Source organism: Oncorhynchus mykiss, chromosome 3, assembly GCF_013265735.2.
Source record: "Oncorhynchus mykiss isolate Arlee chromosome 3, USDA_OmykA_1.1, whole genome shotgun sequence".
Lineage (NCBI taxonomy): Eukaryota > Metazoa > Chordata > Actinopteri > Salmoniformes > Salmonidae > Oncorhynchus > Oncorhynchus mykiss.
The window spans coordinates 21,155,158-21,181,247 of NC_048567.1; the positions used below are offsets into that span (position 1 = coordinate 21,155,158).

The 26,090-nt window shown below is 40.8% G+C and overlaps 2 protein-coding genes and 1 long non-coding RNA gene across 6 annotated transcripts; 2 read left to right on the plus strand and 1 right to left on the minus strand.

Annotated features, from left to right (window-relative positions):
• The first annotated feature begins 2,018 nt into the window (after positions 1–2,018).
• LOC110513109 (uncharacterized protein PB18E9.04c) lies at positions 2,019–8,881 on the plus strand. Of its 2 annotated transcripts, none has more exons than XM_036971736.1 (8): positions 2,019–2,166; positions 3,477–3,673; positions 4,199–4,266; positions 4,379–4,521; positions 4,667–5,778; positions 5,943–6,068; positions 7,515–7,581; positions 7,894–8,881. In XM_036971736.1, the coding sequence occupies exons 1-7, from the start codon at positions 2,115–2,117 to the stop codon at positions 7,572–7,574; spliced, it is 1,758 nt and encodes a 585-aa protein (XP_036827631.1). In that variant the 5' UTR covers positions 2,019–2,114; the 3' UTR covers positions 7,575–7,581; positions 7,894–8,881. The 2 variants fall into 2 exon arrangements, with proteins under 2 accessions (XP_036827631.1, XP_036827638.1); XM_036971743.1 differs by having other exon boundaries at positions 7,897–8,881.
• A 2,511-nt stretch (positions 8,882–11,392) lies between these two features.
• Positions 11,393–14,133, plus strand: LOC118946533. Its single transcript, XR_005041413.1, has 3 exons — positions 11,393–11,451; positions 13,537–13,711; positions 13,844–14,133. It is a non-coding gene; the product is annotated as an uncharacterized LOC118946533 (long non-coding RNA).
• LOC110513123 (nucleoside diphosphate-linked moiety X motif 17) lies at positions 12,983–17,323 on the minus strand. Of its 3 annotated transcripts, none has more exons than XM_036971768.1 (9): positions 17,175–17,321; positions 16,820–16,911; positions 15,134–15,225; positions 14,764–14,947; positions 14,646–14,671; positions 14,381–14,473; positions 14,128–14,226; positions 13,870–14,006; positions 12,983–13,681 (listed from the first exon to the last, which is right to left on the minus strand). In XM_036971768.1, the coding sequence occupies exons 2-9, from the start codon at positions 16,836–16,838 to the stop codon at positions 13,510–13,512; spliced, it is 822 nt and encodes a 273-aa protein (XP_036827663.1). In that variant the 5' UTR covers positions 16,839–16,911; positions 17,175–17,321; the 3' UTR covers positions 12,983–13,509. The 3 variants fall into 3 exon arrangements, with proteins under 3 accessions (XP_036827663.1, XP_036827657.1, XP_036827647.1); XM_036971762.1 differs by having other exon boundaries at positions 15,134–15,247; XM_036971752.1 differs by having other exon boundaries at positions 15,134–15,247; positions 16,820–17,323.
• Positions 17,324–26,090: the final 8,767 nt, after the last annotated feature.

Below are 26,090 nucleotides of genomic sequence, written 5' to 3' on the forward strand. Positions count from 1 at the left end.
CATAGGTCCCACTTGCACCCATACGATATAAGAGCATTCCCCTCCCATTTCACTGATGTCACAGTGAAACGTCACATTGGTACCCTCTGCCACTGTTAGTGACCCTGGGTACTGGTATACCACTGCTCCTGCTGTGGGAGAGCATACACATAGTTAAAAGTCTGACTATAGGGACTAAATCATCTGCAACTTGACATTTCATGTACAGTCATATACAACAATAGTAGATGTTGTGCGTTTCAAAAATCTTACCAACAATAAAGTGTGCAAGGCGAAATGTCACCTGCATCCAACTTGAACACATCTTTAGGCTGAGGTGTTGTCACTCAGTAATGATGGTGGAGTTGTAGCACACATATCAAGTGCCAAACTGCCGAGAATGCCAAAGAGTGCGGAATATCTATGTAGTGGAATAGGTCACCAACTCACACCACTCCTCCATCATTGCAGAAGAGAGCAGCACTGACCCAAGTCATTACATGGCTTAAAATGTGCTTCAAAGTGATGCATGAACAATGTCATTGTTCTACAGCCTGGAGTATCATAAAAACACACACACTTATCTTTTTTCGAAATCAATGGAAATTCCTTCACACAAGTGAAAACACGTGTAATATATTACCCCATATTTCTGTTTAACAATTCAGGTTTACTTTCAAAGCCTCAGGATTGAATGCTGCATTACACTTTTTGCATCAATGTTGTTGTGAAATAGGGTGTCAGAACAACGTGGTGGCGAATGTGCCAAGAAGTACAAAGAAGGTTAATCCATTTGGCAGTGTTTGTATTATAATTCACCTCCCTGTCCTCAATTTTGCGATTCCCTGACATCTACAGTACACCAAACTAACTGTAGCCTACATGTCTACAACTACGTCACATATTGTTCCTTGATCTTTATATATGTCCTGTCTATATGAGAGAGTTTGCGCGCAAACGAGAGAGAGTGAGTTTGGGGAGTGGAGTGGGATTGAGAATAGGGAGAAAGAGAGATGTGTCACTTTGATTACTGTTATCAGGGAGAAAAACTATCATTATTGCAGGTAAGTAACAATCGTGCACTTGTAGGAAAGCTTAACTAGCTAGTTTACTTTGCGTAGTTGCTTCAAATGAATTCTCGCATGTGTTTCTGGTCAAATAAAATAGTAAGTAGGCTAATCACTGCATGTCCTTAATTCAGATACCGCAAAGTCATCAGTTTTCCGAGTAGAAGACAAGGTCCCACATACGGATAAGGGAAGTTGTGAATGATGTGCACAATCTTCCTTACGAAAAAATATTGGAGTCAGACAACAGGATAACTGCAGTACACTGTAGCATAACTGCAGTTAGAATAACTACTCCAAAATAACTTTTTTTTACTGCAGTCATTTTGCAGTGTAACTGCAGTACACTGCAGGTGTTCTGCAGTATCTGCGTCCAAAATACCACAGTCGACTGCAGTTACTGCACTGTTACTGTAGTTTCAAAACGGACATATATATATATATATATATTTATATATATATATATATATTTGCCGTTGTTCAATAGCCATTTCAATGAATGATACATACCCATTTATTCTGGAAAGATATACATGATTTTAGTACAATTTTTAGCACAAGACTAATCCTATCGTTTATCAAGATCAAAGGGTGGATTATGTTTGTGTTGTTATTTTAGTCTTTGCACACATCATGTCGACCTCATTGGCTTTCAGTCCTTACCATTGCTCCATTTATGAATTTGAGAGGAGTTTCCCTCAGTTTACTAAATAGTGGCTGGGTCAGGCTCTTGATTTTGCCTCGTGCCTTTTTGTGCCTTGCTTTTCTCAAAGGTTTACAGCATCAAGGTGAAACTGATTAGTCCGACAACAAATCCTTCTGGCCACGGGGTGGCGTCATACACCACGAATGTCTATGTTTGTGTTCTCTTCCAGCGCGCACACTCTAGGGTCCGCCCCGCGCCATATACCTGTCCTACCTGCACACTTATCTGGATGATAAAATAACAGTTTCTTTCAGACATAAATCGTTTCTCATCAAGTAAGCAACCCGGCTAATTCCCAACGTCCACTGTGTATATTTGTCTTTTATTTTAAAAAAAACGTTAGTCTACCAGTTTGATACATCATGGAGAAAAGACCAATCAAATTTGGGATTATTCTTACTTTGGCTGTTTCAGGTATGACAGAAAACATAAATCTATCTATCTATCTATCTACTCTTCCATGCATCTTCATTTATTGATTTTACTAAAATATGTAGACTATAACACATTTACACATTACATTTCTTTAGAGACTTCTGTTGTATGGCAGTGATTCCCAACCAGGGGTACTAGGACCCCTGGAGGTAATCGGCCTATCCACAGAGGGTACTTGAGAAGACTCATGAGACCATAGTCCTACTGGTAAAATGCACATGAGGGGGTACTTCAGGGGTACTCCGGGCAGAGCAAAATTCTGTCGGTGAAACAGTAACCCAAAAAGGTTGGGAACCACTGTTTCATGGGAAGCATTGTTGTACTGTAACCTACACTTCTTAGACGTGGGAGTCAGATGGGGGTTCAATTGTTAATGTGACAATCAACAGGACCGAAAACATATGCTAAACAGGTCTGAAAAAATCATGGCAATCTCATGCATTACCTGAAGCCTGCTTTTATTCAGGCTATGATTGTAAACTGAGAATGGTGTTGCATCCCTCCATTAGAGTTCCAGACACTAGTAGAATCTATGCCAAGGTGCATTGAAGCTGTCCTGGCTCGTGGTGGCCCAAAACCCTATTAAGACACTTTATGTTGGTTTTTCCTTTATGTTGTCAGTTACCTGTATCTAAGTAAATCATACTGAGGTTTACGGAGAGTAAAACCTTATCAGCACACAACCAGAATACCACTTTTTCATGATTCTCTTGTCCCCGGCTGCTCAGGAGCCTTTTTGATGACATTTTGCCTTGTTATTTTTTTTTTTACTTTAAATTGCTTCCTCAGGTGCCTCAAGTGATATCAATACACTGGAGTTAAAACCCACATTGACAAGATTTTTAAATCGTAGCAAAGCATCTATCATAATTTGTCATAATCTGTCATAATGTATAAAGTGTCTTCAGGGTTATGCAGTAGCAGAACAGTATTATAGATTTACAATCAACCCCACTCAATCAAATATTTGGGATAAGACAAAACAACTTATTTCCCGCGCTGAGAAGACAAATTTGCAAACTTTGTTTTGGATTAAATTAGTCTAAATATTGCATTATTGCATTGATTGAGGTCACAGATGGTGACCCCCCCCCCCCCCCCCCCCCTTTCAACTCAAAGTGTCTGTTTACAGATAATAATTTCCACGGTACAAGGCATCCTTTATTGGCTGTAATTGGCACTTCAATCAGTCAGTCTCTAAGGGTAATGGCAGTAATTTATTAGATGGCTGTGTAACAGTATTTCTGCTAATTTCAGAATTTCGGCTTGTTTTCCATTCACCCGTACAGCACTCCTTTTCTTTGAGGATGCTGTGCCTGTTTCCCATTTACGGAGGGCAACACCCAGCAGCAATGACGAGACCACCCCAGCTACGCTGTCCGCCTACTACATATGCGTCAGAATCACCAACCGGATTTACACTGAGTCACTCAATAATCAAAGCTCTAAGGAGTACAAACAGCTGAGGAAACAGGTGGAGCAAATGGTAAGAGTGTGTTTTTTACTGCTCAGGTCAGTCCATAGAGCTTTAACTCATCACTCAGTCTATACCCACAAAATAACTCTTTGTCCTGGAGATACTTCATGCTTTCCAAGAAAATGGAAATGCTCCATGGCATTTCCATTGTTTTGGCCAAAAGTTCAATTTATGTCTTTACTGCATTTATACCAAGCAACCATTGTGAGTGTACCCATGAGTTTACCAGTCAAATTGCCAGAGTTAGATGTTCCCAAGGCTATTCTATTCACTCTTTTCTTTGTCACCAACATCATCAGCTCTCCAACACCTAGCAGTGAGCACTATTTTAGCAGTCAACAACAAAATGAGCCATCACTACTAGCTCACACTCCAGTTGACCCACTCCACTACACCATAGACAAGGATACTATAGACACCCCCCTTACAACCTGTTCCTCAATATTCAAACAAGTAAAGGTGTGAAGACATGCCTTGTAGGCCTGTAGGATAATATTAAAGTGCTCCTCTGATTGCTGTGTCTTTCTTTTTCAGGTGGATGACATCCACAGCCCTTTACCAGCGTCTGACAAATATATGGGTGTATTTGATATCATCTTCAGGTGAGCTCTAATGTTGAATTTAAAATTCTGCCATTGAAAAAAAATAGCATTCTTAAGGACATTGACAATTATACGCTAAAATTATTTTTGACTACTGGTCTCACTCTTGCAGTAATGGATCTGTCATTGCAAACTCGACAGTAATGTTTGGGACTACATTCATGATCACTCCAACTTTGGTTAAAAGTCTATTTTACACACATATCCAATCAAATAAATCCAAAACCCTTGACCTGGACCGCGCCTATACTGAAGGTAAAGAAAATGGCAACCTTCTCTACTTCTGCTTTGTAGCATCCTGATTCATTTGTTTAAAAAAAAAACAGGGTTGTAAATAGCTTAAGAAACTGCTATTAATTCAAATAAAGCCGGAATCACAAATATGTTCTTTATTCCTTAGGTCAACTTCCAATAAAAGCCACACTACCTCTTGTAGCACGTACCACAGCAACCGTAGCTGCCTTAGTTAGTATGGCTAGCCGTTTAGGAAGGGACGGGGATGCAACTACATCTACAGCAATTACTTCGTCTGGCAGCATCACAAGTAGTCAGACACTCACCACCACCGCCACTAGTCCTGACAAAATCAATACATTTAGTAGCATAACCACTCATATCCCTGAAGACCATAACAGTACAATTAGCAGCATTACCACTCATATCCCTGAAGACCATAACAGTACAATTAGCAGCATTACCACTCATATCCCTGAAGACCATAACAGTACAATTAGCAGCATTACCACTCATATCCCTGAAGACCATCACAGTACAATTAGCAGCATTACCACTCATATCCCTGAAGACCATAACAGTACAATTAGCAGCATTACCACTCATATCCCTGAAGACCATCACAGTACAATTAGCAGCATTACCACTCATATTCCTGAAGACCATAACAGTACAATTAGCAGCATTACCACCCGTATTCCTGGAGACCATAACACTACAACTAACAACATAACCACCCCTAGTCCTGAAGAGCATAACATTACAGTAAGCAACATAACCACCCGTATTCCTGGAGACCATAACACTACAACTAGCAACATAACCACCCCTAGTCCTGAAGAGCATAACATTACAGTAAGCAACATAACCACCCGTATTCCTGGAGACCATAACACTACAACTAGCAACATAACCACCCCTAGTCCTGGAGATCATAACATTACATTTAGCAACACAACTAACCCTATTACCCCTAAAAATCCTCCCCAGACCATTAGCACGACTGTCTTTCATAAAACCTTTCTATCAACAACTACCTCGGGCCAATCTAACCCACCAGTTGCCCCTACTGAGAGAGCAACAAGCAGGTATCAGGATGCCACGGACGAAACAATCAGTCATAAGAACCCAGAGAATACGGAGGCAACCCATAAGACCACAGATCATGCTGCAGCTGTAGTTGCTGGGGGCGGAGAGGGAGTCCCAGGATGGGGGATCGCTCTATTGGTACTGGCTGCCCTGATCTTGTTAATCCTCCTTATTCTCCTAATACTGCTGGTGAGTAGAAAAACAAACAGACACACAGATGTACACTATTTCTCCCGGAATGCATTGTAGACCTCCATTTTCTCAGAAACAGCCACAACCCTGCTTTAACAGTTACAGTATGTCATGCTAAGAAGGCCATTTTACTATGATTCTTGTCTTTTCTTGACCTTTAGCTAGTGTGGTTGTGCTGTAGGCAGAGATGTGGAAGTTTCAGCCCATATAACCAGATCAACCACGGGGCAGACATCCAAATGTACTCCACACACAGCCGCTTCAACGTGCCCAACGGCAAGCCTAATGTAAGTCCTATTTCTTGGCAGAGAGGCCAGATAGACACACACACAGGCTCAGATTCTGTATTCAGCAGGTTGGCTATGGTTACTAAGACTGGCCGCTCTGCCTCAGTGTTAGATAGACGTCTCTTTGTGCCATTCCAGCTTTGACCAGGGAAACCTGAGGCGTGGGAAACACTAGCCTTCCCCTCTAACCTCTCAGCCGAACTACCCCTGCAGCTTCCAGAGAGGGGTCCCAAGCCATACTCCTCCCCCCAAGCCACCTATTTTCATTGATGCACTAAGTTGCTTATCTCCGAAATCAAACCCCCACATAAGCAGATGTTCTTGGTAGACCAGACAACCAATTTAAAGCAATCATCTGTGAGCTGTGAGTTTATAGCTTTAATCCTGCCTTGGGTACGTATGAGGGATGATACCAGAGTTATCATCCAAGGACCTTCCTGTATGGGGCATGTTACTCATCAATGTCACTATGAATGACTGGCAACAACATGATTTGACTGAAAAAAGGCAGTGTTTAATCTGGACATCAAAAATATATATTTTCGATTGAGCTATGAAAGGGATGCTAAATACAAATGCCATGGAATCTACCAACGTCAGAGAGAGAGATCTCTCCCTTAACACCAAACAAAGAGACCATTGACTGTACTAATGAGACTTGCATGTTCGTCACACTGCATTGCACACCTCAAGCACACACACACCTGAGAGGTAGGGAAGTGAGGAGGGAATCTACTCAGGTTTTTTCTAGTGTTGATATGTAGAGTCATAGATATTTGTTTAGTTTTGGAAATGTACAGCTTGAGTTAGCTTGCTTATATTCAATCTACTGTATACGGATATTGTTGTGTGTTTGTGTTTATGCACTCCATATAATTGTGCTACATTTACATAGATATATTTTAAAATTCTGTGTTGCTGCTAGCAGTGGTTTGAACATGTTTGCTATGTTGTTTTGGAAAGGGGACAGTGGAAGACATTGGAGGACAATTTTTTCACAGCCTCCAACTCTCCTTGATCAATTTATTGAGCATAGTCGTTCCACACTAGTCTGCCAACATTTGCTCCGAGACTGACTATCATATAATGAGAAGAGTGCCCCCTCTGTCACCTGTCTCTATGGCAACAGAGCAGTAGACAGACACATTGTAATCCACAACCACTCTGTTCTCTTTACATAACCTTCTCCTTCCAAAGCCCCTTTAATTGATGAATCACCGGTTTGATTTATAGTTGCAATTAAGCAGAGTGGATGTCTTTCAGGCTTAGTTAACTAAGGCTTTAAAACAGACGAACGTCTGCAAGATAAGCTAACATTGCAGTTCTATAGAACAGGTCAAAAACAGACTGCAAAATGTAGTTTTGCCTGATAAATTATATTGTGTGCAGTATCATCTTCACAGACTGTTTTACACCTTTGATGAGCTGATACTTTCTCTGATACAGGACGAAATGGGAGAACTATCGAAAAACCAAACAGGGATGTATGTGGTGAACGAGTACTGACACACAGGTACAGTAGGTGACACACTTTCTGTATGCTAATGTACTTCAGTGGTACTGTCAGGTAGACAACAGAGGAAATGTAGTTTCATGTTTTCAATTCCAGGAGACAATCTCCCCTGAATGCTTTCTTTCCTTCCATACATCAGGGGGATGGTGTTCAATGAGAGGTTTGAATAGGTAGACTACTGATTATTGTAGATATAGGTGTGTAGAGACGTGTCAACATACTGAAGATACTGTATATATTTAATTCAAGTAATTTACTGTTTTTACAATATATTTTTTGTTGTTGTCCCTTCTCTACTTCTCTTTCCTCCAGAAGCTCCAGTCAATTGGGTAAGAAGACCATCTGAAATGGCCTTATGAAGTAACATGCATGGGAGCAATGACAATTCTGTACAAATGGTTCAATTATGTCTGAAGTATCTGAATGAAGATCATGGCGTTGGCTCACTGATTGTAATTTCAACCTGTATTTATTCAAATCACATTTATTTATAAAGCCCTTTTTACATCAGCCGATGTCACAAAGTGCTATACAGAAACCCCGCCTAAAACCCCAAGCAGCAAGCAATGCAGATGTCCTAATGTTATTTTATTCCTAATGCTTTTACCAGTGGAGGCTGCTGAGGGGAGGACGGCTCATAATAATAGCTGGAATGGAGTCAATGTAATGGTATCAAACACATCAAACAGCTGGTTTCCATGTAGTTGTTACCATTCCATTCTATTATTCTGTACGTAAATCCGAGACACTCCATTTAGTATATGTTACTCCTCCCTGACCAACCTCCCTACTTTAGTTTCTGTCTAAAGTAACTAGGCCATTAAAAGGTATCATGTGTCTTGACGTGCTCAGAAATACGTAAAGTATGTTTTGAATGGCTCTGAGGCCAGGCTGGCCATTTTGGCTTCATTGTGGCAATAGTTTGAGTTGTATTTTCAGTCTTTACTGAAGGCAAGCTTAACCTTGGTAAAAAAAAAGAAAGAAAGCTGATCCTAGATCAGTAAATGGGGTCAACATATGTATCCTGCAATTAACATGTAAGAAGAATGAGTAGGGGTGCAATACCCAATCAGGTACAGTTAACGAGAAGTTCATTGTTTTCAAAGACTATAAATCAAACCTTTTGACTTGGGCTGAGAGATCCAGATCTAATTCCCTACCGCTGGATAAGACATGTTTTGAGATAGGATGCTAGCATGCCAAACAGTTAACTATTCCACAAACCCAACCCAGTGAGTGAAACACCAATGTTATGTATATTTGACAATCTGATTAAATAAATCCACCATTATTAATCAAATCTGTGAGATGCAACTATCTGTAAACATTTGAAGTGATCGTGCATTGACGCTTTAAACTTTGCATAAAAATACATCTAAATCATTTTTAGATTAAATATTTGTAAATAATAAAGTGTCAGTTAGATTTTTATGGGCAGACGTAGTTTGGATGCGTTCATGGTTTCTAAAAGAGTCGGATGATTCTGTTCATCAGGAGAACTGAAGCTAGGGCAGAACAGACATGCCTCTGTTTCTATCCAAGCCTGCCCACATCCCCTGGCTTTTCTTTCTTTTATTCTTTGTGTGAAAGGAACAAGTAAATAGCTATCTAGATAACGTGCGTTACAGTTAGGCAGGGTGTGGCGGTGTGATAATGAATAAGGTATTGTATTAAATTACGAAATGAGTCCGACTCCATAAAATTATGAATTACTCAAACGTTGTCCATTATATGCAAGTCGGTGTGTATTAAAAAGGCAACACCTTTTTCTGTTATTTGGACAAGGTTTAACATACATATTTGACATGTGGATGTCCTGGAAACAGATACATAACATTCATGATAACCAGCTACCAAGTGACATTGAGAATTGAACGCTTACATTTTTCAAGGTGTGCAGTACAAATCGCATTCTTATCCAAAATGCATGAGGTGTATATGTCCATTCCTCTCCATATCCCCTATCTTTGTAGTCTGTATTAGATAATGTCTTTCTGCAGTCGCATTGTGTATTTTTCCTGGAAAACATCACAGTGGTTGCTGTTACTAATACTGTTCAGCAGGAAGATAATCAATCAGAGAGAAACCTTCAACCAAAACAAATAAGATCAGTTCTTATTGTTTCTGACACACTGAGGTCATTGTTTGATTATGACCTCAGAAACAATATGATTTATCACTTGGCTGGGCTTAAAAATCTATCAACCAAAAGGGCGAAGTCAGAATGCAATCTTAAGTCATTTGCTAACAGTGTAACCAAACATTATTCCAGCATGTAGATGTACATACTAATAGAAGCATACACCCATGCAAGACTTCTTTACCCAACAGAGTCAACCTGTTCAAATAAACTCAGCAAAAAAAGAAACGTCCTCTCACTGTCAACTGCGTTTATTTTCAGCAAACTTAACATGTGTAAATATTTGTACGGACATAACAAGATTCAACAACTGAGACATAAACTGAACATGTTCCACAGACATGTGACTAACAGAAATTGAATAATGTGGAGGGATTGTGCGTTCCTGGTGTAACTCGGGCAGATGTTGTTGCCATCCTGTACCTGTAAGCTGTTAGTGTCTTAATGACCATTCCACAGGTGCATGTTCATTAATGGTTTATGTTTCATTGAACAAGCATGGGAAACAGTGTTTAAACCCTTTACAATGAAGAACTGTGAAGTTACTTCGATTTTTACAAATTATCTTTGAAAGACAGGGTCCTGAAAAAGGGACGTTTCTTTTTTTGCTGAGTTTAATTCCATCAAGAGGATAAGTCAATTGTCTATGGCAAAAGGTAAAATCCACATATGAAGGTATGCAGACACAAATACCTTAGTGGTAATGAATAAGTCCCTGAGTCACTCTCATGTAACTTACAAACAAATCAGACAAGTGACACACTATGATGATAAGACAAATCTAGAAAATATAACCTATACAGTAATATGACATCACCAATACAGACAATATGCTGGCAAGGAAATGTGGCATCAAGACCTGATTATACCTTGAATGCCCTGCCACATATTTGCCCACTGATATTGGCACAGAGGGTGTGGTGCTCCTAATACTAACAGCAGGTCCGATTACCTCTGCATGGTAAAAGCCAGGACAGTTCGGGGAAAATGGGATAGTTCAGGATCTGATGAAGATTATTCTCCAACTCTTTCCACCTGAATGTTATTCCTAGTGACAATAAAATGTAATGACTTATAATGAATTAGAGAAATCCAACACTTCCAATCTTTTCACTGTGGATTTTGACTTGTTGATGTGAATTGAGTCCCTAAATTAACGCAAAAATTTAGTTAATTAGTTACTGTAGAAAACCATTTTAAAACAGTTTTACATTTCATTATTACCCCCCATTTAACATTCAATATTTCTCTTTGAAATTGCCCGATTTGCATTCAAATGTCACGCATTGCTTCAGATCAACCATGAGTTTGCAACACTGTAACAGTAGGTGTTAAATCCTACATAAACAGCTGACACACAAAGGCTGCTTTACAAAGACAGCCCAATTTTGATTATTTTTTCTAGAGGTCGACCGATTAATCGGAATGGCCGATTAATTTGGGCCGATTTCAAGTTTCATAACAATCGGAAATCGGTATTTTTGGGCGCCAATTCTTTTTTTTTACAACTTTTTTTAAAGAGGCAAGTCAGTTAATTAAGAACACATTCTTATTTTCAGTGATGGCCTAGGAACGGTGGGTTAACAGCCTTGTTCAGGGGCAGAACGACGGATTTTTACTTTGTCAGCTCAGGGATTCAATCTTGCAACTTTACGGTTAACTAGTCCAACGCTCTAACCACCTGACTCACGAGGAGCCTGCCTGTTACGCGAATGCAGTAAGAAGCCAAGGTAAGTTGCTAGCTAGCATTAAACGTATCTTATAAAAAAACAAATCAATCATAATCACTAGTTAACTACACATGGTTGATGATATTACTAGTTTATCTAGCGTATAATCGATGCGGTGCGCATTCGCAAAAAAAAGAATAAACGTTTTGTTTTTTCGAAATGATAGTTTCCGGATTCGACCATATTAATGACCGATGGCTTGTATTTCTGTGTGTTATAATTAAGTCTATGATTTGATAGAGCAGTCTGACTGAGCGACGGTAGGCACCAGCAGGCTCGTAAGCATTCATTCAAACAGCACTTTCGTGCGTTTTGCCAGCAGCTCTTCGCAATGCTCCAAGCATTGCGCTGTTTATGACTTCAAGCCTATCAACTCCCGGGATTAGGCTGGTGTAACCGATGTGAAATGGCTAGCAGGGTGCGCGCTAATAGTGTTTCAAACTTCACTGGCTCTGAGACTTGGAGTAGTTATTCCCCTTGCTCTGCATGGGTAACGCTGCTTCGAGAGTGGCTGTTGTCGATGTGTTCCTGGTTCAAGCCCAGGTAGCGGCGAGGAGAGGGATGGAAGCTATACTGTTACACTGGCAATACTAAAGTGCCTATAAGAACATCCAATAGTCAAAGGTATATGAAATACAAATCGTATAGAGAGAAATAGTCTTATAATTCACATAACTACAACCTAAAACTTCTTACCTGGGAATATTGAAGACTCATGTTAAAAGGAACCACCAGCTTTCATATGTTCTCATATTCTGAGCAAGGAACTTAAACGTTAGCTTTCTTACATGGCACATATTGCACTTTTACTTTCTTCTCCAACACTTTTTGTTTTTGCATTATTTAAACCAAATTGAACATGTTTCATTATTTATTTGAGGCTAAATTGATTTTATTGCTGTATTATATTAAGTTAAAATAAGTATTTATTCAGTATTGTTGTAATTGTCATTATTACAAATACATTTAAAAAACAATCGGCCGATTCATCGGTATCGGCTTTTTTTTGGTCCTCCAATAATCGGTATCGGCGTTGAAAAATCATAATCGGTAGACCTCTAATTTTTTCCCAGTAATTGGTCTTTTGAACAATCAGATCAGCCCTGCTAAAGATCTGATGTGATTGGTCAAAAGACCAATTACTGGGAAAAAAATCAAAATTGGGCTGCCTGTCTAAATGCAGCCAAATAACAAAGTAAGGATATTTCCCAGTAGCTTATCCATGGGTGAGGTTGCCATGATGTACAGTATATTAATCTGGGTGTTGGTGAGAAAAGAGGTTTCGTTATATGACACAAAGACACACACCTTCCACTCATGGCATATACAAATGTAGTCTTTAAATGTGAATTATTAAATCACTGCAAACATCCAATATTTACTATCTTCAGTTGAAAGTACAACACAATATTTACAATGAAGACCTAACCTAACTAACTTCAAACCTAACTTCTGTCTGAGTATAGTAAAACAAAAAAATAATAATAATAGTAAATATGCTGGTTGAGGAAAATAATTTCAGTTAGAAAAATAAAATATTTGTATACATTTTTATTTAACCAGGCGAGTCAGTTAATAAGAACACATTCTTATTTACAAGTCTAGATAATTATGTAAACTTAACTCAGAATTCTGATGTTTCACACTAGTCTCCAAATGTGAAATCACTGTGTAGGCTATGCATTGCCATCTTGTGGCTTGAAGGCGCAAATGGAATATAATGATCATAAAAGCATCTGCAGTATAAATCCACTTTGTTCATAACATTTCATCACTAACAACAACACCCTTGCAATAAAAACTGTTCTTACACACAACACAATTGATAGCTCATGCAAAGCCCTCAAACAGCCATATAAGACTTGTAGGTGTTGCTGCTGATATTAAAGGGATAGTTCACCCAAAGTTCATTATTGGTTAATATGTACAAGATTTTTTTGAAAGATGATAGTTCACTTTAGGTGACCTTCACCGGTTAAGGCAAACTCCTTGAAGTGATTTCATCCTCCAGGAAGTCACTTCATCACAGGGCTAGACATCCAGGTTTAGGGAAGACAGTTAACATCGGGTCCCCTGTCCCTCCAGGTTCTTAAGCCAGAGCTCCAGGGCGTATTTGGTACCAGTGCTAACCCGCTCCACATCCTCTCCACTATTCGGGGCCCGGTTACACAAAACAGACAATGGCAAATCTGACTCACTGAGCACACCTTCCGGAGAGACCTCCGATACACTGGAGAACCAACGCCACAGAAACAAAATGGTAACATTGTTAAGAGGAAACCAATTAAATAATTCATGTCAGAGGAAATTAGCCTAGTAAAACTTTTTTTCACAAATACTTGTCAATGGTACAGTATTTAATATATATTTGTATGTCTGTTTATGTTTTGAGTACATTACTTTGTGGATGTGATGTACCTTATGGTTGGAGCCACGCCCTCCAGCGGTGTCACAGAACCCTCCTCTCCGTCCACGGCGGATACGATGGCCTTGACCAGCGAGGCGTCCACCCACAGACAGCCACTGACCTCAGCGGGCTCGGGGCGCAGAGAGGCCTAGAATAAAGATGGTCTTTAGTGAGTCAGAGGCATTCTCTTTGATTTGGCTTTGTGTGCCTTTAATGATAACACCAGGCAGACAGAGACCAACAGGACAGTCAGGCAGACAGACAGACACCTGGAGCTGCTGGTGTGTGAGGGAGGTGTTTAGGAGCATGTAGGTGACCACATGGTGCCTCTGTGGCATCCCTCTGCTCAGCATGGGCGGGAAAACTGAGCAAACAGGACTGTCAGACAAATCAGAATTGATCAAATGTCTGTGGAATTGTGGCCAGTAGGTTTTTTCTAATATATTTACATATGATGATTATTATTTACAAAACTATTCCCTGGGCCTAGAAATGTGATGTGTAGTGGCAGTGATTTCCCACCTCCCAGAGCCCCAGCAGCTGAGCTGAGACGTCTCCAGGGTCCAGCTTCAGTCCTGTCTCCTCCCTCAGCTCCCTCAGCCCAGCATCCAGGAGCTGACAAACAAGAGAGATATGAGGCAAACACACACACGAAGCTTGATTGAGCTAAAAGGGAATTGACCACAGAGACCATGAGGGGGGGTTGAAACCACAGGCAAATACACTTATGAGGAATAATCTCATTTATCTTCCACTGTTTAATATCTATTGCAACTAGAAACGTTACCCTCTCATCCAGTTCCACATGGCCACCTGATAAAAAAAGTAAATTGGGTTACCCAAAGTGTCTTCCTATGGAATGCCATTTCATTTTGAAAGGTTACGTCCACAGAATGATGTCGTACCTGGTGGAACCCACACATTGGGGAAAATGCGGAGACTGGACGCCCGTCGAGTTAACAACACCTTCTGATTGGCTGACTGCAGAAGAATAGCAACCCCCACGTCCACTCCGCGGCTCTGAACATCCAATGGGATTGCAGCTGCCTCTGCGACAGACAGATACTTGAAGGGGCAAAAGGTTGCCCTCTGAGAAAAAACAAATATCAACCAAATAAACTCAAACATTTTCCATTACACTTTTTTCAGTCAACCAACAATCATTTCTATGGGATACACAAAACAACTGTCTGAGGTATGGAAATGTGGCCACAACTGATAAAACAATTAAACCTATCAGTTTATTAAATTGAATGTGTTTCATTGAGTCATTACCTTCAGCGGAATTCCTCTCCCCTTCTCGCACTCACACAGTGTAAATCGATTGTTCTCCAAAGAACACTTCACCTCCACCTCATCAAGAGTCTCTGTAAAATGACCTGTTATGCTCTAACAGAAAATGAAGTGGTACATTTAAAAATAAAAAGAGTTTAACTGTTGCACAATTCACCTCATATAACCTTTGAAGTATCGGCAACTACAAGAATAAAGGCTAACCATCTAGCTAAATTACTTGATTTCAATGTATTTTGGAAGGGAAAATAGTGGGCCTGCTATGGGTCCATTCAGCCATTGTTTTTTTTTGGTTATCAATTTATAAATCCTGATTATGGATGGCAATCTCTAGCCCATAAATTAAGGAAATATACACTATATATACAAAAGTATGTGGACACCCCTTCAAATTAGTGGATTCAGCTATTTCAGCCGCACCTGTTGCTGACAGGTGTATAAAATCAAGCACACAATCTCCATAGAGAAACATTGTCAGTAGAATGGCCTTACTGAAGAGTTCAGTGACTTTCAACGTAGCACCGTCATACGATGCCATCATTCCAAGTCAGTTCGTCAAATTTCTGCCCTGGCCAACTATAACTGCTGTTATTGTGAAGTAGGAGAAACTACAGCTCAGCTGCGAAGTGGTAGGCCATACAAGCTCACAGAACGGAACCGCCGAGTGCTGAAGCACGTAGTGCGTAAAAATCGTCTGTCCTACGTTGCAACACTACCGAGTTCCAAACTGCCTCTGGAAGCAACGACAGATGTCAGAATAACTGTTCGCCAGGAGCTTCATGAAATGGGCTTCCATGGCCAAGCAGCCGCACATACACCTAAAATCACCAAGCATCGGCTGGAGTGGTGTAAAGCTTGCCACCATTGGAAAAACATTATCTGGAGTGATGAATCACGCTTCACCATCTGGCAGTCCGACAGACGAATCTGGGTTTGGCGGATGCCAGATGAACGCTACCTGCCCCAAAGCATAGTGCCAACTGTAAAGTTTGGTGGATGAGGAATAATGGTTGGAGCTAGGCCCCTTAGTTCCAGTGAATGGAAATCTTACCGCTACAGCGTACAATGACATTCCAGGCGATTCTGTGCTTTCAACTGTGGAAACAGTTTGGGGAAGGCCCTTTCCTGTTTCAGCATAACAATGGCCCCGTGCAGAAAGGGAGGTCCATTTGTTGAGATCGGTGTGGAAGAACTTGACTGGCCAGCAGAGCCCTGATCTAAACCACATCGAACACCTTTGGGATGAATTGGAACGCCGACTGCGAGCCAGGCCTTATCGCCCAACATCAGTGCCTGACCTCACTAATGCTTGAGGCTGAATGGAAGCAAGCTCCGCAGCAAGGTTTCAACAGCTAGTGGAAAGCCTTCCTAGAAGAATGGAGGCTGTTAATGCAGCAAAGGGGGGGACAAACTCCATATTAATGCCCATGATTTTGGAAATAATGTTCGACATGAAGTTGTCCACATACTTTTGGTCACGTAGTGTATATGTACAGTATTATTATTTTTCTTTAACCTTACATTTAATTTGGGTGACCTACCCCTTTAAAATGGTACTACAGTAAAACCAAACACTGCCATAGCGCCCACCTCGTTTTCAAAAATGACACGTGACAATGGCATTTGGCTTGTTGAAGTGACAAGCAAAAATGCACATGCACAACTGACCTGTGCAAAACGGGCACATTGCGGTGCGACATTATTCTTCGAAAGATGAACCAGTATTTTCGTGACTTTTTCCATGGTTGTAAATTATTCTCCTTATTGATAGATACAGTAGTTTAATGCAGGTGACAGATAGCTAGCAACGATAGCTAGCCTAATTTACAAAACAATGTGTAAAATAATCCTGCGAGCGATAACAAATCAGATTTCTGATAGCAAAATAAGAATGGCAATGCTAGCTAATATTACCACATTTCACATTTGTTCAAATGAGCACTAGTAGCGCAATTGACAACCAAGCTAACTCTATAGCTAGCCGTTATTATTATGATCAATTCCCAAGCTGTTTTTTGCTTACTAGCTATCAATCTATCTAGTGGGCTCCTGCCTTGTTAGCTAGGTCGATGGTTCATGCAACAAAATTGTTTCCTGCCCACTGATCTTAGCTTCTATGGCTGGCTGTCATGTCCAAGGAATATAAACACAAATGTACACGTAGCTAACTACCTACATTCATTGGCTACATTGGTATCACATGTGGCTCTTCTTCTTCCTCGGTTTATATATGGCGGTTGGCAACTAACTTTAATGTGCTTTACCGTCACGAACTGGACTGGAGTGTGGACCAGGTCTAAAAACTCTAAATCCTACCCACTATTCTCGTCTCCTGAAATTTCCACCCCAAAACCATATTTTGTTATTTTTGTCATTAGTCCATTGTTGATATCAAAATGTGTTGCATGTCAGCAATAAGGTTTTCAAGATATACAGTATAACTTTCATAATACAGAACTACAGCTGGTATGATGCATTATGAATCATATGATGGAAAAGGCAGCATCATGTGGTGCAAAATGCATCCTACCTGCTGTATTTCTCTATTTTGAAAGAATGCTGACAATGTAAAAAAAAAAATACTAATGAAACATATACCGAAAGATAGTTAAGGAAGCCTTTTTCCTTTAAGGAAACTAAATACATAATTAAATACTACATCCCCTGAAGATTTTCTCAGCTATTAACTTAAGCTTGGCCGTTCAATACCATTGTAGCTCAGTTGGTAGAGCATGGCGCTTGTAACGCCATGGCAGTGGGTTTGATTCCCGGGACCACACATACATAAAATGTATGCACGAATGACGAAGTTACTTTGGATAAAAGCATCTGCTAAATGGCATATATTATATATTTGTCCATAAATCCCATGACAATCCCTCCCATAGTGTTGGCACTGAAATAACAGGTCTTTGGTCACTGTCTCCATCTTCTCCTGGCAGTGATCACACCCAGTCAGATGTTTTTGTACTGTTGAGCTTTGTGTGTCCCAGAGCCTTGTGATTCCACTTTCTTCCCATCTCTCTCGACCTGAGGACCTCCCTGCCCCCACATTTTCCTGGATCTTACACAAGAGTCTTTCCCTTCCTATTCCACAACTCTTGCCATTTGTTTTTGACCACTTCTTATTAATCCATTGGCTTCTGCTTTACTGATAGACAATTCCATTACATTTAAGTTTTATGATGTCTGAGAGCTTGCTTGGCAAGAACATCCACTTCCTCATTCCCCTCTACTCTCACAGGAGCTGGTACCCAGAGGAACCTCACAAATACCCCCATCTGTCTCACCCTACACAGGCACTGCAAAATCTCATACAATACATCTTGTCTGCTCCATGACACAATTGAATTAAAACTCATCAGTGCAGCACATGAGTCAGAGCAGATGACGACCCTGTCTGGCCTCTCCTCCTCCACCCACTCTGCAGCCAAGAGTATACTTGAGCCTGGATTTACATCTAGCTTTTTTTTAAAGATGCCTGAGCTGATGATGCATATGCTACACTACCATAGTCCAGTGATGATCTTAATATCGCTATATATAACATTTTCAATGTCATTCTACCCCCCCCCCCTCCCACGTAATTCCTGACAGGCAATGCATCACATTCAATATTTTCTTTCATTTGATAACTACTCTGTTAATGTGTTCCGCCCATGTCATTCGAGTGTCAGACCAGATCCCCAGAAACCTAAACACTCTCACCCTCTCCAGATTCCTCCTGTACAGCTTCAGGCATATTTCCTCCCCAACCAGTCTGTGTTTTCTCAACTGAGAACTTGAACCCCCACCTGTGGGACCACTGTTCAACTTCTCTGCTAATTCTTGAACTCTCCTGACTTGGGTAATGGGGAATATTTCTCCCACTCTTCCACAGTGCCCTGTCATCCGCAAACGGAGACCTCCCAATATCAGTTCTCCCCTGAGAGAATACAAAATCAATTATAATGGAGAACAACAAAGGACTAATCACACTTCCCTGGTGGGGTAGCATTATCTACCTCATAACTTTCTGACATTGAGCTCCCCATATACAGATTTGTATGTAATGAGGAGATGCTAATGTCTCCCCCCTAACAATGGGAGTCGTTGTCCCAAAGGCGGGAAGGCAAGTGACAAGTTTATGTTTAAATAAACCAATAGAAATGCATTAGCCTTATTTTGGACAGATTTTTAGAAGAGTGAAACTTTTAGCTTTGCCTTTTCCTCTATGACTGTGGTTGCACCCATGTGCCGCCCCTTTCAATGTATTATTGATCCGGTAGGTGGCGCTAAAGGCCAATATTATTTTGAAGATGCTTCAGTAAAATAAATTAGCCTAAAATAACAATTTGGAAAAACACAACCAAACTGTTCAAATCTACTGATACCAACAATGTAAGATATGTAAGATCTAATGTATGGAAGAATGAGATGTATTTTATTTTATTTATGTTCAGCTCCTGAGTGGTGCAGCGGTCTAAGGCACTGCATCTCAGTGCAAGAGGCATCACTACAGTCCCTGGTTTGAAACCAGGCTGTATCACATCGGGCTGTAATTGAACCAGCGTCATCCGGGTTTGGCTGGGGTAGGCCGTCATTGTAAATAAGAATTTGTTCTTAACTGACTTGCCTAGTTAAATAAAAATAATACATTCACGCAAGTAAACAGCACAATTTTAGCATAGTGTTTCTCAATCCACCATATGTCGCTCTTCCACATCTGCAACCAAAAGTGACAGAGCTAGAGTAGTGTTTGTCAGACCATGAGACATCCCGAAAATCAGTCTTCTCACAAAATCATCTGTAGTGTCCGATTTTAAAAAATATATATATACACTGCACAAAAAAATTAGGGGAACACTTAAACAACACAATGTAACTCCAAGTCAATCACACTTCTGTGAAATCAAACTGTCCACTTAGGAAGCAACACTGATTGACAATAAATTGCACATGCTGTTATGCAAATAGAATGGACAACAGGTGGAAATTAAAGGCAATTAGCAAGACACCCCCAATAAAGGAGTGGTTCTGCAGGTGGGGACCACAGACCACTTCTCAGTGGGGGGTCATATAGCAAAATGTCATCATTTCTATGCTTCCTGGCTGATGTTTGGTCACTTTTGAATGCTGGCGGTGCTTTCACTCTAGTGGTAGCATGAGACGGAGTCTACTCCATGAGGGTGGTATGAGGGCCCGACGTCCACAGGTGGGGGTTGTGCTTACAGCCCAACACCGTGCAGGACGTTTTTCATTTGCCAGAGAACACCAAGATTGGCAAATTCGCCACTGGCGCCCTGTGCTCTTCACAGATGAAAGCAGGTTCACACTGAGCACATGTGACAGACGTGACAGTCTGGAGACGCTGTGGAGAACGTTCTGCTGCCTGCAACATCCTCCAGCATGACCGGTTTGGCGGTGGGTCAGTCATGGTGTGAGGTGGCATTTCTTTGGGGGGCCGCACAGCCCTCCATGTGCTCGCAAGAGGTAGCCTGACTGCCATTAGGTACCGAGATGAGATCCTCAGACCCCTTGTGAGACCATATGCTGGTGCGGTTGGCCCTGGGTTCCTCCTAATGCAAGACAATGCTAGACCTCATGTGGCTGGAGTGTGTCAGCAGTTCCTGCAAGAGGAAGGCATTGATGCTATGGACTGGCCCGCCCTTTCCCCAGACCTGAATCCAATTGAGCACATCTGGGACATCATGTCTCGCTCCATCCACCAACGCCACGTTGCACCACAGACTGTCCAGGAGTTGGCGGATGCTTTAGTCCAGGTCTGGGAGAAGATTCCTCAGGAGACCTTCCGCCACCTCATCAGGAGCATGCCCAGGCGTTGTAGGGAGGTCATACAGGCACGTGGAGGCCGCACACACTACTGAGCCTCATTTTGACTTGTTTTAAGGACATTACATCAAAGTTGGATCAGCCGGTAGTGTGGTTTTCCACTTTAATTTTGAGTGTGACTTCAAATCCAGACCTCTATGGGTTGATAAATTTGATTTCCATTGATAATTTTTGTGTGATTTTGTTGTCAGCACATTCAACCATGTAAAAAAAAAAATATTTAATAAGAATATTTAATTCCTTCAGATCTAGGATGTGTTATTTTACGGTTCCCTTTTATTTTTTTGAGTAGTGTATATGACCCCTCTATGGAAAGATGAGACTCTCGTGATGACATTTTGCTCTATGACCCCCATAATCTTACTGCCGATCTGCCAACTTCTGTCTGTAGTATCCAAACTGTTTTGGCTACACACTAATATGACCCCTCTGTGGAAAGGTGAGACTCACAAACACGTACGTGTTATTTTGCTTTAGGACACCCACAGGCCTCACAAGACTCGTCTGAAGTTCCCCAGTACCAGTTTAAAAAATGTATGGAAGTATATATGGACACTGTTTAGTGACAAAAATACAGAGTTAAATACATGTACAAATAAATACAAATAATAATACAAAAAAATGTTCCTGATCTTTGATATAGCTCTCAGATATAGAACAGACAGTTCAGATCAAACTTCCTTTAGATTTTTTTTGGGGGGGGACTATCTGTTGTTCCATGTAGTGAATTTGTTATTCATTGCATTTGTATGGGCCAAATATAATATTTCATCAAATATTTTTTTTTATTTGGGGGGGGGGGGATTCTTCAAGGGGTCTTAAAATTCAAAATCAAATAGCTAAATGATCCTTGGTATGACCTTCTTAAAATAATTGTATATAATCCAGAGGGATTTAACTCAATGCGCTAGCTAGGTAAGACAACTGCATATCACAATCAAATCAAATCAAATTGTATTGGTCACATACATATGGTTAGCAGATGTTAATGTGAGTATAGCGAAATGCTTGTGTTTGTAGTTCCGACAATGCAGTAATATCTAGCAAGTAATCTAACAAATTCACAACGACTACCTTATACACACAAATGTAAGGGATGAATAAGATGCAATCATTGTAAGTAAAACTTTCCTCAACAAAGCAACTTTCAGCAGAATCTGTGCTAGTAAAAAAACACAAGTGCAAGTGGTTTAGTGCAAGAAAGGCAAGCATAACAGTAAGGAATTCGTTTTTTCCCCTTTTTTCTTGCCTCTAGGCCAGAGATTTAGCCTTTATCATCATGTCTGAATGTTTCAAGGCAGTGCCAACACTGTGGTGACTTCACCCTGAGTGCCAGGGAAGCACAGGGGGTCTGCAGTGCTGCTGGGAACACACAGAGGGGTGTCCGTCTCTTCCTGAGGGACCTGAGCAGGGAGGAGAGAGGGACATATCTAATCTTAGTCAATGTAGTCACCTTATTCAGAAAGTGACATCAAGGCTGCGTTTAGACAGGTAGCCCAATTCTGATCTTTTTCCACTAATTGGTCTTTTGACCAATCACATCAGATCTTTTCACATCAGATACTTTTCAGAGCTGATTGGTCAAAAGACCAATTAGTGAAAAAAATATAAAAATTGGGCTGCCTGTGTAAAAGCAGCCCAAAAGTAGGTTGTGAGGAGATGGTTCTTACCTCTGGGCTGTCGGTACCCATGGTGCACAGCCCATACAGAATAAGGACCACACTGATCAGCATCTCCAGCACCAAGAAACCAATCAGAATGCCCAGCATACCATTGATCAGGAGCGTCACAGGAAGGAAGCCATGCAGAGACACACCACACCAGCGTCATGGTCATGTTATCAGATGCAGCAACACAGACCAATCTACATCTGGCCTTTGCTTGAATTCAGGGGTATTGAAGAAAATACCTACCACAGGGTCTCCAAAGAAATTGGAGTAGTGGTAATCCTCTTTGCAGGGGTATTTGTCCTGTTTGTAGGGTGGATGTTTGGACATACAGTGCATTCGGAATGTTCTTTGGATCCAGTGTTCCTCCAAAGGAGTCTGTTGTGACAACTGCAAGGTGGGCAAGCCTCGCTCTCCTTCACTGGACCCTTACTGACACACACTCAGTCACTCATTCAACCACATCACTGAACACACTTCTGAACACCTACATTTAAATCAGCTCGGGTCATTAGTCTCATTTATTATAACTATAATTCTATATGTTATAACTCTGATCATGTTCTTGTCTATTACGGTTCTATATTTTGTCACGTATGTTTTATGTGGACACCAGGAAGAGTAGCTGCTGCATGTGCAATAGATAATAGTGATCCTAATGAACTAAACTATTACATGATCTATCACAAGAAGCTGAACAAAGGTCCAAATCATAAACTCCTTTACTGATCTACTGTCTATTTTCTCTGTCTGACCAGCTGCGTTCAGGTCAGTATAACAAAATGCATACAGCAAAATTACATGAACCAGGTCACTTCCATAAATACTCACATATAGTGTCCTAACCATAATTGTGCATTCCTTTATCCTGTTCTGGTTGGAATTGGAAGTATAGTTGTCATCAGTGTTGGTGCAGAAACTATCTTCATGTTTCACAGTCAGAAGCATACAAATATAGGCAACCCCAGCCAGAGCCACAAGAACACTGACAACATTCACAGCCAGAGTCCCTTTAATCTGACAGGGTGAGAAATGGAGAGGGGAAACAGAACAACCATTGCATGACAATGTTAGTTTGTGTTTAAAAAAAATATATGGACATAGGAAATCTATTAACTGTTCCAATTGGTTAGATTTGGGTTTGTGAGTTTGTCTAGGAAAATATATCCTGTTTTACTTCCTAATAGCAAAGATTTAATTTCTGATATACATCTCAACTTATAAATCTAATAAAGCAAACTTGAAGTGCGCAGTCACAGTGAATGACTTACCAGACTCAAACGTGTTCCTTTCCGGGCAGCCACAGTGAGAGATCCAGAGAGGACAAACTGGAAAGTGTGAGCAACAGGAAAGAAAGACACTTTAGACCATTGACATATGAAGCTAAGGTGATGCTGACCAATCAACTGCCACATCCAATGTCACCTACTGTAGAGGTCTACACTTTATAGATTAACACAAGTTCTGCCGTCTCCTGTGGGTGTGGGATGCGCAGCATGAGTGCTGATCTGAAGTCAGTTATCCTTCTTGTTCACCTACTTTTCTAGGTTACAATAGTACTACTGTAAGATAGATGACAGCAGATCTACTCTGAGGAAACATCTCTAAAATTGCATGTGTCCATGTAGCATTAAGTGTGTTGAATATTACTTTCCCCCTTGGGACCAAGAACTTACAGCAACTCCCATGAAGAGTGGGAACTGGTCATACATGATAGGGGTGAGAAGAGCAGACAGGTTCACCACCATGCACACCAATCCAAGGACGATCTGCACAATCTGAGACAACAGTAATTCGGGGAACATTGAGTAACAATAGTGGAAATGGTAACTAATAGTGGTTCACAGTTTAGCCTAGAAGTTCTCTTCTAAATCAAATTGCCCTCAAAGGATGTTAAATATAGATATTTACAATAGTACAGCCAATGATTGAATCTAATGGCAAATGGATGGCCTGAGCACTAAAGACAAAGGACAGTAATATTCTGTTCTCACCCCAAGAGATTGTGGCTGAAGCTGCAGGAACACCCTTGTCATCTCTGACACTTTAGTGGTAGGCAGTGGCACAGCAGGGGGCGCACTCTGGATCTGGGGAGTGACATTCAGAAGTGGCACTGAAGCCTTGTCATTCTCCGCCAAGTGGAAAACTTGTGACACTACCACAATTCCATTTGCAGTGGTGATAGAGGTGGACATGGTTGATGATCCTTATGTGGGTGGTTGACTTCAACAAACACCTGCAAAGAAAACTACACGCTGAAAGCTTGATACTTTAATACAGCTGCAGACATTTTATCATTGTTAGTTATGACATTAAAGATAACCTAAGTCTTCTCTAGGTTGTCCTTGGTATAGAAATAACATTTCAACACTAGCCTTTTGAAGAACAAAATTGAGGTTTGAAGAGTAAAATGTAGGTGTACCTCAAATGACCAAAAACAGCGGTAACTAACACAGAATGGGCGTTTCTTAGGTCTCGCAAACGGGATTTGATCACAATGAGACTAACGTCATTGACAGGTTAAATAAATCAATACAATATTGACAACACTCAATGATTACAATATATGATTGTTTTTTCAAGACACATTTGAGTTGCACTTGGAAATCTGTGTTTTGTAATTCAATGGAAATTGAATGTAAAACTATGGAAGCTGGCACATTATTACAGTTATTAGTCCTCCAGCTGTTAACACAAATCGCCTAATCAACATTAATTTAGCCAACATTTGTAACAATTCAAATTGGACAATTTACCACTTGCCCACTTTTTCCAGGTTCGGGAACAGCTAATGTACAAACACGGAAGTACTAGGCTATAATCTAGGATCCTTTTACAACGTTTACAGAGCCCTGTTGCGTCTACTCTTTCATATCATATGCCGCGTTCAAAACAATTGGAAGCTCGGAAATATCCGACTTCAGTCCGTTCATGACAACTGGGACTTCTGGGAAAAAAAACGTTTGAACTGTCAATCAACTCGGAATTCAAAGTCGGAAGCTGGAGCATCTTTCTTGAGCTGCAACTTTCCGACTTGAAGATCACTGACGTCATGATTTGACCTATTTTTTTCCGAGTTCCCAGTTGGCTTGAAAGCACCAATATCGCAGTTTATAAACTCAAGAGACCGCGATATTTCTGGGAACGCTTGCTTAAACAGACACACCCTCTCCCCTCAAATTTAGTCGACACTTCAGATAACGTTTCATGACGTCTGACGAGACGCAGGGTATGGAGGATATAGTTTATCAATCGAGGTTGCGACACCAGGAATAAAGTGTATCGAATTCGGGGTGCATTTTCTACCAAATGAACATACTCGCCGATGTATCGAATCCAAACACTGCTGCTGTATTTAGCCTTGAATCGTTTTTAATGATTTATTTTTCTTACGGTGACTGAGAGTCTGAGTTGAAAAGTATCGGGATTCATACGACAAT